Here is a 12,864-nt window from a genome sequence, read left to right as displayed (position 1 = left end):
AGAAAGAAAGAAAGAAAGAAAGAAAGAAAGAAAGAAAGAAAGAAAGAAAGAAGTGGCCATGTTTCTTTTTCCCACAGGCTTTCATAGGAAGGTTCCTACCTAGTCCATGCTGAGGTATGAGGGACCAGCTCAGGCTAGCTGTTATACCCAGTGGTCAGCCCAGGCTTCTGGAAAACTGAACATAGTATAGTATGTTCCCATTCTCCTGGCGGTAGTGACTTCTTGTGCTTCTTAACCTGAGGCTCAGGAGCCTGCATAGCCTCCTCTAGGAGTTTCATGCATGGAACCTTTAAGGCAGCTGTTATGGTTTGGATCTTGCCTGTTTCCCTCAAAAGTCCATGTGTTATAAGCTTGGTCCCCAGCCTGTGACGCTAGTGGAAGGTGACTGAAGCTTTAAGAGATGGGGCCTAATGGAAGAAAGTGAGGTCACTAATCTGTAGTTCCTGGGTTTTATAAGGTGCTTCTTTGCTGTGTGTTTCCACCACTGTGTGCTGAGCTGCCAAAGGTCAAAGCAACACAGCTTACCAGCTAGGGCTGAACCCTCTGAAACTGTGGTCTAGGCAGGTGAAGTACAGGTGGCTACTGTCCCTTCTTGAATTTACATGGGCTTCTTACAGGGCCTCACACTGACCACCACAGCCTTTCAAAGCAGGCCTGCCCTCACAATTAGGGCTCATGTGGCTTAGTGGGCCCATTCCTCTTTAGTCCCACTAACTCAGTGTAGTTTCTCTGAGCCCCTGGAGCTCCTAGGGGATTCAGTGCTTTGCTAGACTCTAGAAGCCCTGCAAGAAGGCTGGTTTCCAGTATTATGTGATAATAATACTGGACCAACACCAGGCGAGAAGGCTCCAGCTAGCCAAGATGACAGTATGGGTGAAGGGACAGAGGGCAATGTTTGCTGGAGAGGGTCAGGTACCTCAACAAGTGTGGACTCCAGGAACTCTCTGGGGACAGGTGAGGAACGTGACAGGACAGAGGCTGAGTCCATGAATATATGTCCATGGAGGGAACTGGGAGCCTGGATGAACACAGCTTTTGTAGCCTGTGAAGAGCCAGATCTTGTAACCCCAAACCCACAGATGTGGCAAAGGCCACTTTCAAAGCAGAACCAGCCTGGTGACCACACTGCTTCTGGCTTGCTTCTGGCTTCCCAGTAGGCTGATGCAGAGAGAGCCTGAGTGCAGAGCCCTTAGCTGTGCCTCTCCTAGGGACTGCATGGTAGGGCCTGTTGAATTCCATATCCCCTAACTACTCCCTGATGTGACTTTAAGGAAATCCTACTCTGTCTCTGGTCAGACATGAACCTTTGAGTGCAAGAAAGTGAGAGAGATGGCTGCACTTTCCCCTCCTTGCAATATGGGCGACTTGGGCTTCAGTCCTGACTGACAGGTGCTCCCTCACCAGCACCAGGAAGAAGGGACTCCAGGATCATGCGTACTAGAACTCCCTTGGGGAGGAGTTCTATATCCCACCCACAAACAACCTTGGCTCTAGAACAAAGCCACACAAGTTCCTAGAGTCTGGGTGCAGGGCACCATGCAATGTATCCCTCAGGAGTATCTGTGCCTGTCACACAGTCACTAAAGAATCTGTCCCTAGTGACTGCCTACTTGGTTTCTATCTGAGTTTCAGAATAAGAGACATTTGTGGCAATCAGGGCCAAAGGCAGAGCAGAAGCCCTGGGAATTACCTGAAATTGCCTTTTAAATACCTCAGGAACCCCCTTATAGGAGGTGATTTATGTGAGGGCAGCTGATTTTCAGACAAAGAGAATGGGCTGAGAATGTGTCCTCAGCCAGAGGCCTCACACACAGTGCATTGTGTGGTATACTAATCACCGGAAGTTTTTCCTGGTTAGTGACTACCAGCAGCAGCAGGGATATCAATGAGGTTTTGAATTCCAGAAACTTGTTTTACCTTTTAAGGCATTTTTTTTCAGGCACCTATATGACCTTTTAATGACTTAACTTGCCTGAAAGGGTACACTGGTCAGGCCTCAGGTGGTAGCAGGGGCAGACTGTATCCAACATACAACCTAGGCAGTGAGCAGGGGCTGGCCTTGCCTGCATTCTCACATGGCTGCCCCACACAGGTGAGGTTGCGGCTCAGTAAGGAGCCACAGCCAATGAAAAGAGACTTGCTTGGTAACAAAAGCCTTTGTTTGTTTGTTTGTTTGTTTTGTTTTATTCTGAGGTGGGTGGGATGGAACCCAGGGCCTTACATGTTCTAAGCAAATGTCCTTCCACTGAGTAGGTGCCCAGCTCCAAGCTTTGTGATAACCACATGTGTCTAAGATAGATGGCTGAGTCACAAACCAGAGTCTAGCTGGTGGGGAGATGTACCATCTCCAGATCTCTCATGTCACAAGGGAGAGCCAGGATAGAGAAGCCACACACTCCTCCTGCATTTTAGAAGGAGTGGTGCTTCCGAGACAGCACAGCCTGACATGGGTTCCCATTCCTTCTTGGTGCCTGTTATCTCACAGGTAGCAACCACCACAAGTCTGAGTTTGGAGTCAAGGCCCTGGGGTGCATGCACTCCCCCATAGGGCCCTCCTTTCAGGAAACAGCAATGCAAGAGTTGCTGTGGCTGTGCAAGTCAGCTTTCTGCCACTATGAGGAAACAGCTGACGTAATTAGTGCCCATCTGTGTGGCCTGAGCCTGTGGTATTCCTTCAGGAGGGAACAAGCTCCTGGAGCTGTGATATCAGGAAGGAGCCATGACAAAGGGAAGACTGGACAAATGTGGTGTACCCCAAATGTTGACATCTTTTTTGTTGCTTGATTATTTCTGCTTTTACTTACAGCTTTTGTAATTTGTTGAGAAGTGCAACCTACAGCTGCCACCACAGGCTTTCACATGAGACTTGAGAAACACACAGTATCTGTTCTTTTACTTGTTGGCTATGTGGCCTGGGGCAAGTCAGTGAATTTAATGGGGAGGATAACAATGAGCACCTCCTGATGAGGGTTGGTAGATGTTGGCATAAGATAGACTAGATACAAAACTATTGCTGTACCAGGAGAACGTGAATGAAGTGAGGACCCAGAAGGAATGGGTGGCAGATATGGGGTACCTGGGGATCATGGAACCAGCCTGGCTCCCTACACACACGCACACACACACACGAACATAATACACACATGGACACATGGATTCTATATGCATACTTCCACACACATTTATGCAAAATACAGACATGAACCCACTCAGTCAGCCATATAAAGGTAGCCCTCTAGAGCAGCAAGGTGGGAACAAGCTTATGCTTCCTGTTGGGTCTGTAGCCAGTGGGCCAGGGGAAGGCAGTGGGGAGGACAAAGGCACAGTACTAGAGGCTGGGTCAGTGTGTTGCCCAAGCACTGACCACTGATGGAATCACAAGGCAGCATGAGGACAGGCTGCCAGAGGCCTCTTCTGGAAATTTGTTGGAAATAAAAATCTGGGGCCATTCAGGCTTTCTAGACTTGAGTCTGATCCCTGGATGATGACTAGGCAGTGCTGCCCTGGATGCTGTTTACTTATGGCCAGAGCTTCTGTAATGTCTTTAGTTCAGACTCTTGGGGATGTAGCATGGTGATGCCTCTGAATATCCAGTGCAACTCTCTTTGAGCTGTAATTCTGAGCCCACTAGATAAAACTATTGTTAGAGGCAGGGACTAGACTGCCTGGCACCAAGATGTTCTTCTGAATTGTATTTATGCTCAGAAAGTAGGGTGCATCCACAAATGAGCAAGTTATACACAACATCCTTTCCCCTCACTAAGGTCCCCATGACTAGTAGGAACAATTCCACTCATGTTCACTCTGGGGAGACAATGAGTTTATTGGGCTTCCTAAAAGAGCATAGATATTGGGTGACTTACTGGATTATGGGTGCTCCCACTCCAAGAAAGTCCAAACTGGAAAGTCTTTACCTAGCAGGGATGATGGCTTTCCCATAGATAGAGCCTTTTTCCCCGAATCTTCCCTATTTTATATATTCCCCAAAGTCCCTAAGGCCACATACTTTTTGGGCAGAATTGCATACAGCTGTTTACAAATAGGTAAGGACTCAGTGACCCTTCTCACACCTCCTTCTCTGAGGGAATGTCAATAGTCCACAAGTCCAGCCCAGCCATGATAATCCTTAGCAAGTGGGTCCTGATAATCTGATGTAGATGATGGCAGTTTGGCTCAGAGGGCAGTTCTGTACAGTAGCAAGAAAGGGTGATAAGAATGTGGCCACTGCCCTGTGACACTGCTGCTGCAAATGTTCTGAAGCATTCCACAGATCCGCAGGGAACATCCTGGTAAGTAAGACAGATCCTGCCTGCCCTCTCTGAGCAGAAGGCAGTAAGTAAACAGACAGCCAGGACAGCTTGCTTCAGATCATGACATGTCCCTGTAAAGATATATGGAGGAAGTGCGGTGGGGAGTCATGGCTGGATGGACCAGGCTATTCAGGGAGGGCATGATTCCTAGGAAGTGGTATCTGAAGTGGAGTGTGAATGATGGGAGGGAAGCATTTAATTCAAGAGTCAGGAACAGCTCCCAGGCAGAGGGTATTGGTTGAGGTGCCTGGCAGTGGAAGACATGGAGTGGAGTATATGTGGCTAAAACAGGCAGCCAGCAGTATATAGGACCCCTAAGAAGGTAGGGAAGAGAGGAGGGCAGACCTGGATCCCCTGGCTGTGGGCACTGGGTTCGAATTTGGATTGAGTTCTCAGGGCAATGTGCTCCAGAGTGGATGGAGAGGGGTGTGCCTTGGTCTGGGAGGCTAAGGGCCTCCTGGTCAAGGTGACAGGAATACTGCTTTAATTCACATTAAGTGAGTGAGGCTAGCATAGAACGTTGTCAACTGTGTCACTTCCACTACAGCAAAAGATGTGCAGGAAAGCCAGTGTGCCATGGACTTTAAGAGTATAACAGCAATGGCCTCATGTGGCAGATTACACTTGATTTTTACTTGTTTTTCTTAGGCTTTTCTGCTTGTCACCATACAAAAATGGTGGTGGCTTCAGATTTGAATTTATACTAATCCTGGCACTTCATTGCAGATGGCAGAATCCCTTCTTGCCTAGGGGGATTTATTTGTGGGTGTTAGGACTAAGATGCCAGTACTCAGGGGACCAAGATTGGCTCCACCAAGGCAGAGAACAGCCCAGCCTGAAAAACTTACTCACCCGGCTGTTGCCATGGAATCTCATGGTCTGTGACGCACAAGCATGGACCCTGGTGTTAGCTGCTGTGTGAGAAGCAGACACTTGTATCCTCTGTCACCTAGAGTCTTTCTGCAATATCCTGTGTTGCTCATGTAGGCCCTCTTGTTTGGGTAGGCATTTACTCAGAGTGGGGAGAACCTCCTGAAGACCCTAGCTCTCTTGAAAATGAAAATTTCAGTTTGTAGAGGCTGAAGTCCAGCAAGGCCTGGAAGGACTATGCATGCCAGTGCACACTATCCTGAGCAGCCAAGTGCCAGAACCTTCATTTTGTTGCTTGCTGAAGCCCTTGGATACTTGTGTAGCAGGCGAAGCAGGAGACAACTTAATGCCAGCCAGGCTGACCTACCTTCTCCTCCACCTTATCCTTGTTTTCCCCCTTTCAAACCACTGCTTACCTCCTGATCTCTTGGACAACATAAAATATAACATCTGGGATCTCAACACATGTGAATAGACACATGGTAAATAGATCATCTTGGCTTTGAAGACCTGTCAGCAAGTGTGAGGGTGGCCCCTGTGACCTCACACCTGTTCCCCTCAATTTGGAAATCCATCCTGTTCTGGGTGCTCATCTTCCTTGTAAGGAATGAGAGGGTTCAGGGATCCTTTGGATTCTCTGCTTCTTTCCATGCTCACTGATGACAGAACCATTGTCAAGGGTACTCATACCACACAGTCACAATGTGTATCTCCTTACGTACATTTATACCCATGCAGCTATCAGACACATACATGCATATTCATGAATTGGCACACATGTGTGCCAACATGTGCATATTTATGTAAAATGAAGACATACACCCATATCCACACAGGCACATATGCCTACCTCTAAGCTCACATATTACTCCCATGCATAGATTCATGCCCTTATGGGCACAGGTATGTGCACACTTGCACATAAATCACAGAGACCTCATCCTCCTCAGAGTTTCTACAGCTTTTGCTTCTTGTTTCTATATTGGCTGCTCCTGTTATTGAATCAGCAATGCAAATCAATGGTGTTCAGGGCCATCTTGTGACTGTTAGATGAGGAATGAACTGTTTTGCCACAACTTCCCACTACAGACATGTCTTGACTTGCTCCATGCCAGGCCCATGTGTGTGGCCCAGCTCTTCAAATGCTAGCTGTTCCAGAAGTCTTCACTATACCTGTAAGCCCCATGGCCAGGCACAGCATCCACAGAGCAGCCTCATGGCTGGGACACCTGTCCCCATTGTACCTGCAGACAAATAGCAAACAAAAATGCAGCCATGTTGGCAGCTATTATGTGCTGAGCACCTGGCTTTTCTCTTTATTATATTCTTGAGGACTATTTGTTGTTTTTGTCTATAATCCATAAGGAAACGAAGGCTCACACTAGCTGGATGACTTTAAAATGTACACAGAAGCCAGTCAGGAGCTGTACTGGGATGTATCCTAGACAGACTGGCAGCTCAGGGCTTTGCTTTGTTACCTGGCATCTCCCATCCTTGTAGCATCTCAGGTTGCTAGGGCTCCTGGCTGAGCTGGCCTTGCTGTAATTCAGCACGTAGCAAGAAGTCTTTGCCTGTGTGAGCCCTGGGGCTGCTCAGTGGACACGATGGGCACTGTGAGGACCTCATATGGGGGCTAGGTAGAAGCTCCAGTGTGCTATGTGGAAGGTATTGGAAGGAGCCACCTTCCAATGGCTGTATGATACAGGACCCCAAAATGATGAAGATAACAAATGCCTGCTATCTCCATCTTTGTTGAACTGCATCCACAGTTGGAGATACCCTAAAAAGAGTAGTAAGAAATTCACACAAAAGACTTCCCTACAGAGATCAGACTGGTTATGATTTCAAAGAGTGACCAAGTTCTCTGGCAGCCATGCAAAGCAGTCACAAGAAGACTCACAAACACTAAGGGGAGCCAGGGTATGGAGGTGTTCTTTCTAGTTTGCTTTCTACTGCTATGATAAAACATTCTGATCAAAAGCACCTTGGGGGAGTAGTTCATTTCAGCTTACAACTCCCTGGTTACAATCCATCATCAAGAGAATTCAGAGCAAGAGGTAAAACAGAAACCATGGAAGAATGCTGCTTACTAGCTCACTCACTGGCTCACATTCAGCTAGTTTTCTTATATAGTCCAGACTCACCTGCTCATGAATGGAGCTGCCCACGATTGTCTGGGACCTCCTATGTCAATCATCAATCAAGACAGTTTCTGTCAGACTTTGGCCATAGGCCAGTCTGACCTGGGCAATTTGTCAATTGAGATTTCCATTTGACTCTAGATTGTGTCAATTTGACAAAACTAAGAAGCACATAGATCCAGACAAGTTGACAGCTAAGATTAGTTGCCACAGGAGGACATAGGAAATTGCTCAGGGTCAGAGTTATTTTTTAATGTGTGGCAATATCTAGGGTTATTCAGTCTTTGAGCAACAACACTACCTCCTCATGGGTTGTGGGGTTAAAGACCTCAGCTTAGGGACCAGTCTGTTAGGGAAACAGGAAATTGTTGAGCTACAGAGAGTGTTTCTGAGTAAGAACACAGAAAGAAAGATGCATAGAGGAGACCATCTTAGTTTGTCAGATTAGGGGTCCAGTGGCAGCATGGCCAGGGGCTCTCTATCTATTTTAGTAACTGTTCTGTTGCATGAAGAGATAGCATGACCAAGGAAATTCTCAGAAAAGAAAGCATTTAATTGGAAGTTTGCTTACATTTCAGAGGTGTAGTCCATTATCATCATGGGCAGGGAGCAGGGCAGCCGGCCATATGTGGAGGTGCCCATATAATCCAGAATAGGGCATTGGATCCCCTGAAGTTGGAGTTACAGGAGATTATGAGCAATTCGATGTCGGTGCTGGGAATTAGACTTGGGTACTCTGGACAAGCTACAAGTACTCTTACACACTTTTCTTTCTCTGCAGCCCTCATGCTATGTTTGTAATTACACACTGATTAGTGGGATAAAATCTTAACCCTCTGCTCTATCCTGCCTAGGACATGTTAAGTGTATCCGTGCTATATATGCTACCCATTGTTAGTCCCTCATAGGCTGTCCTGCTTATCAGTTCTACGACATATCAGTGCTGTACTCAAGTAGCCCTCACTTAACTGCGGTTTCAAAACATGAGAATAGTGACACTGGCAACAAACATGTACCAAGGAGCAGCTGTTAAGTGCTTGCTTTAAGTGCAAAGTTCTTGACCTACTAATGAAAATCATAGCTGAGGTATGGTAAGAAAGAATCATCTGTCTGAAGTCATGGTAAGAGAAAAGAATTTGGTGTGTTTTCTCTCATACCTCCAACTTTAGAATTCATAAAGATGGAAAAGACACTAAATTAGAGCAAGTGTTAGACTTTTCATCCCCATGACAAATGTCTGAAGCCAACAGTTTAAAGGAAGGAAGATTTATTCTGGCTTAGGGTTTTGTGGTGGGCTGGCTGCCTTGCTCTGGACTGTGGTAAGGCAGAACGTCATGGCTGAAGGGTGTGGAGGAGCAAAGCTGCTCATATCACTGTGGCCAGGAAGCCAAGAGGAGTAACAGGCCAGGGCCAGGGCAAGGACCCACAAGCACCCTTCAAAAGTACAGCCCTAGCAGCCCACTTCCTCCCACCAGGCCCCACCTTCTGCAGTCTAGACACCTCTCAAATTTGAATCCATCAGTGGATCAAGCCATGGATTGGGTCAGAGCTTTCAGAATCTAATCACTTCTGGAGACACCCTCACAGACACCCTGGGGTGTGCCTTAGGAATCTGAGGCATCTTGTTCCAACCAACTGACAGTCAAGATTAACCTCACATAGGGGTTGCTACCAGCTGTCTTTTCAACCATCTCCTGCAGCCTTAGTACACATCTTCCACAGGTAAAGGGGACACTGTACCTGCTCTCCCTCTCATGGTTACTGGATAGTTGATGGAGAAGGCTGAGACTGGTCAGAAAGGCACATTGCTGGGGAAGCTGTCTTGATCCTGCATGTGCTGAAAAGGTCCCCACTAGTGCTCCAGCTCCTGCTGGTCACATTGCCGGACAGGCCTTGGGCTGAAGGATAAGCTGTCTGACTTCAGTTAAGTACTTTATTATTTCTCTTCTCTTTCTGGTAATTAAATCCAGGTATTAAATTCCTGATTGTGTGCTGCGGTGCTTTTTTCTTAACCCAGGAAGTCTACCCATGGCTTCAGTCATTATGGGATTTAACTCCACATCACCTTCTTTGAGTAGAGAAAGAAGGTCATACTGTTGGCACCCTGTGATACTTGTGCAATTGAATCTAATGTCCAGTTTCTTGACATTTAGTCTTGTCTGTTCTGAGAAGTGGCTGTCATTGATTTCTGGGTTCTTGAAATTATAGATGGCAGTGGGAATCATTCTAGGGGCCCCTTCTGGGGCACAGAGAGACCGTCAGCCTCTTCCTCTCTCATTCATTTACCTAACTTCTGGTATGTGCCCTGTGTAACATTTCTTAGCAAGAAATCGCTTCTCAGGGTTTGCTACAAACTCCTAGGGTGACATGGGTCCAAATAATGAAGAGAATGAAGCGCCAAGAGTTCTGGGATGGGTGGCTTTCAAGATAGAGTCAGGTGAAATGAACCACCAAGCTGTGCGGGGGCTTGGCCTGCTAGCAGTCTGCTGTGCTGGGGACAGGACTCAGGAATAGATGAGGAGCCTGTGTGTACCTGTAGGTAGTATTGTACAGGTCCCTTAAATGGAAAATTTGGCATCTAAGTGTGTGTTCTTCTCATTGCAGGTCTGAAGAAGAAAGTTCCCGCAGCATCAGGTATGTGTTTCATCTACCCTTTCTGTGTTTCTGTCTCAGGAGTGGTCCTCAGAAACTATGTGCTTTAATTTCTTCCCTGTGGGTCCTTCTGCTCCCCTGAGTACTGCTCTAGCCTTGGTTTGCTGTCCCAGGGGCCCTGGCATGTTGTGTAGGAGCACACAAACCTGAGCTTATGGTGTAGTCTTTTTCTGCTTTAGCGTGTGCTCTGGACTATATGCATTGGTGGTTGTTTCTCCTTTTTAAGGCTGCTAGTGTCCTACTGTGCTTAAGCTATAACTAGTTTAAAACCAGAAGTTTCTGTGCTGTCATTGCTGGGGCTGGGATGGGCACAATGTAACACATCTTTAAGGTGTTTGGTTTGGTACAGACTCTCACTGCTTGACTGCCACACGGGTGCATTTCCATGGGGGCAGGGAATATAGGGAATTTGCTATCCCTTCTTGCCCTAATGAACATGTGGATGGACAGGTTGTACTATCTGCAATGGGAACAGTGACTAGGCCAAAGAGAGGGGCAAGGCTGAGTAAGCGCCTCTGTCTCAGTCAAGGCTCAGCACAGGAGTCAGGGAAGCAAGAGGGTCATAGGGACCATCACATTGGGGAAGGAGAGACAAGGAAGCAACTTAAGAACCCACGGGCTCTTTGAACAGCTGATGGACAGCTCTGGGTGATAGGTAAGATAACTTGGTAGACCTAAGGTATCAGTGTTGAAGGGTTCTTTAGGCACCCTGAAAATGAGGCGCAGAGAGGAGAGCGACTGTCTCTCCTGGGAAGATCGGTTCAGGAGGGAGTCTACATTGAATGAAGGGACTGTTTCTGGAGCTCCTGTGCCATCATCTATCAGGAAGCAGAAGCATACCAAGAAAGGCCAAAGGGAGAGTCCTAGAAGGACTTTGTGCAGTGGCAAGGGGATTAGCTTGGTACAACACAATTTCCAGGCTGGCAGCAGTGGAAGCTGGCATCTAAGAGGGGTGATATCCTGGGTGGCAGAGACTGGGTAGAAGTAGAGGATCAGATGGGTGACTAGAACATCATGGTAGGATAGTCAGTGAAGCAGCTGAAGTGGCCCTATTGTGGGAAGAACAAGGAAGCTTTTGTATTGGCAGGAGAAAACCTCAGAAGGAGTGAGTGGTTAAGGAGATGGCAGGGGGAGAGAACCTGTGTTTCTGTAGCTCCTTTTCCACAAGAAAAGGCAGATGTGAGACGATAAAAGAGGAGGAAAGAAATGAAGTCACTAGTAAGATGACCTCTTTGGCAGCTAGGAGCAGGAACCTGGTGATCCTCCCGCATGAACCGTATTCTATACTATTCAAACAATTAGCTAAAAATAAGGAACAGTCTGAGGAGGAAGGAATGATGTTTGGGGAGTGATGTCTGGGGTATGGGTTTCTCCTGTGGACAGTGGCTACATACTACCTGCTTAGGGTGCCTGTAACTTAAGGCAGATGTAATGGTTGTCAAGAACCATCTTTGCTCAGAGTGAAGGTCACACACAGAGAGCCAGGACACCTAATCCTGTCTGGGGCTCTACTAGATGGGGGTACTCTTCCTGAATTCCTGTGACTCAAGCTGCCGCCTTTTGGCAGATTCTCTGAGCCTCTTTAGCAGGGAGCTGTTTTGGGCATAAGCGTGTTTGGGAATTCATGTGCACCACTTTTCCCCAGGCAAAAACGTTGCAAGATCAGATGTATTCATTTTGCACAAATGAAATGACTCATTTTTTCTGAACAATTTTGCAAACGCAGGACTTTGGTCATTGTTACTGGGACCATGTGTCTACTTTTGATTCCATTTAGAGAGAGCTCTGGAGGCCCTGAATTTGAATCCTCTAATGATGTTTTATTGGAGGGAGGGTGGCTTGGGAAAAAAGAAGGTTGTAGAATTTGGATTCTAGAGAAATAGGGAGACGAAGGCAGGCTGGAAAAGCGGGCCAAGGCTGTTTAAAATGCAAACGGTTTGCACAGGTCAACCTTGCACTTTTTCTTTTACTGGCTGCTTGTCAAACCCTTGAGATGAACTTTGCTGTCTGTGCTCAGGAAGAGGAATAAATAATATTCAATGAAGGATGTGCCTCATCTGCACGGCCCACCTACCTTATTGCACAGCCCACCCCACCCTTCAGACATCTGTGATTGCTGTTTCCTCAGCTCAAGGAAGTCGAGGGCAATGAATGCCACATAGCTCCTCTGAAATACTGCAGCCTTCTGGTGCAGAACACACTAGAGGAGGTCTTACCACAAAACCTTTGCCCAGCAGTGGGGTCCATTGTGCTTGCTGAAAATTCAGACTCCCAGGGCCAGGGTGCCAACTGGGACCCAGAAATTTGTATTGACAAACCCCTGCATAATTCTAAGAGGCAGCTTCTTGAGGCAATGGCTGTATCAGTCTATCACAGCCATTGTCCAGGGTTGAACATGCGCCTACTTCATAAGTAAGAACTTATGGATATGTGGAAAACTTGCTTCTGACAGTTAGGAAGGTGGTTCTGTGTAACTTGTCTTTCTTCTTTGGGCCTCTGAACTGTGACACATTTTCCAAAGGCAACATCAAGGAACTCGGGTTTGGGAACAGAGTCTGAAGGACTATTCATCTGGGGAGTGAGTGGGCTCCTGGAGACGCTAGGCTTTGTGTTAGTGAAAAAAATTAGACAAAATGGATCTGGTTTTGAAGAACATGTCCCTTGCTCCATCAAAGATGGCCTTTTAAATTAACTGGGACCTTTTCTTTACCTCCAAACCCCAGATGAGAATATATTCTTAGTTTTCCTCATGAGGACGTATGAAAAATGCTAAATGTGGCAGACAATTCAGGAAGTATGTCTGTCAGTTTTCATTCCAGTGACAAACACCTTAGAAAAGTAATTTAGAGGAAGGAAAGATTTGGTTTGGTTTGTGGTTTCAGAGGTTATAA

At 46.9% G+C, this 12,864-nt stretch overlaps 1 protein-coding gene across 1 annotated transcript in view; it reads left to right on the top strand.

Moving 5' to 3' along the window:
• The window catches only part of Iqsec1 (IQ motif and Sec7 domain ArfGEF 1), a 337,227-nt gene that overhangs the window by 102,834 nt on the left and 221,529 nt on the right, over positions 1 to 12,864 (top strand). The window contains exon 2 of the mRNA XM_055617490.1: positions 9,926 to 9,955. Coding sequence (XP_055473465.1) covers positions 9,926 to 9,955 — 30 coding nt within the window. The remainder of the gene's footprint in view (positions 1 to 9,925; positions 9,956 to 12,864) is intronic.

The sequence above is a fragment of the Psammomys obesus genome, unplaced genomic scaffold, assembly GCF_907164565.1.
Source record: "Psammomys obesus unplaced genomic scaffold, mPsaObe1.curated_primary_1811, whole genome shotgun sequence".
NCBI classification, from domain to species: domain Eukaryota; kingdom Metazoa; phylum Chordata; class Mammalia; order Rodentia; family Muridae; genus Psammomys; species Psammomys obesus.
The sequence above is the reverse complement of the archived record's forward strand: the minus strand, read 5'-3'. Positions and strand labels throughout refer to the sequence as shown.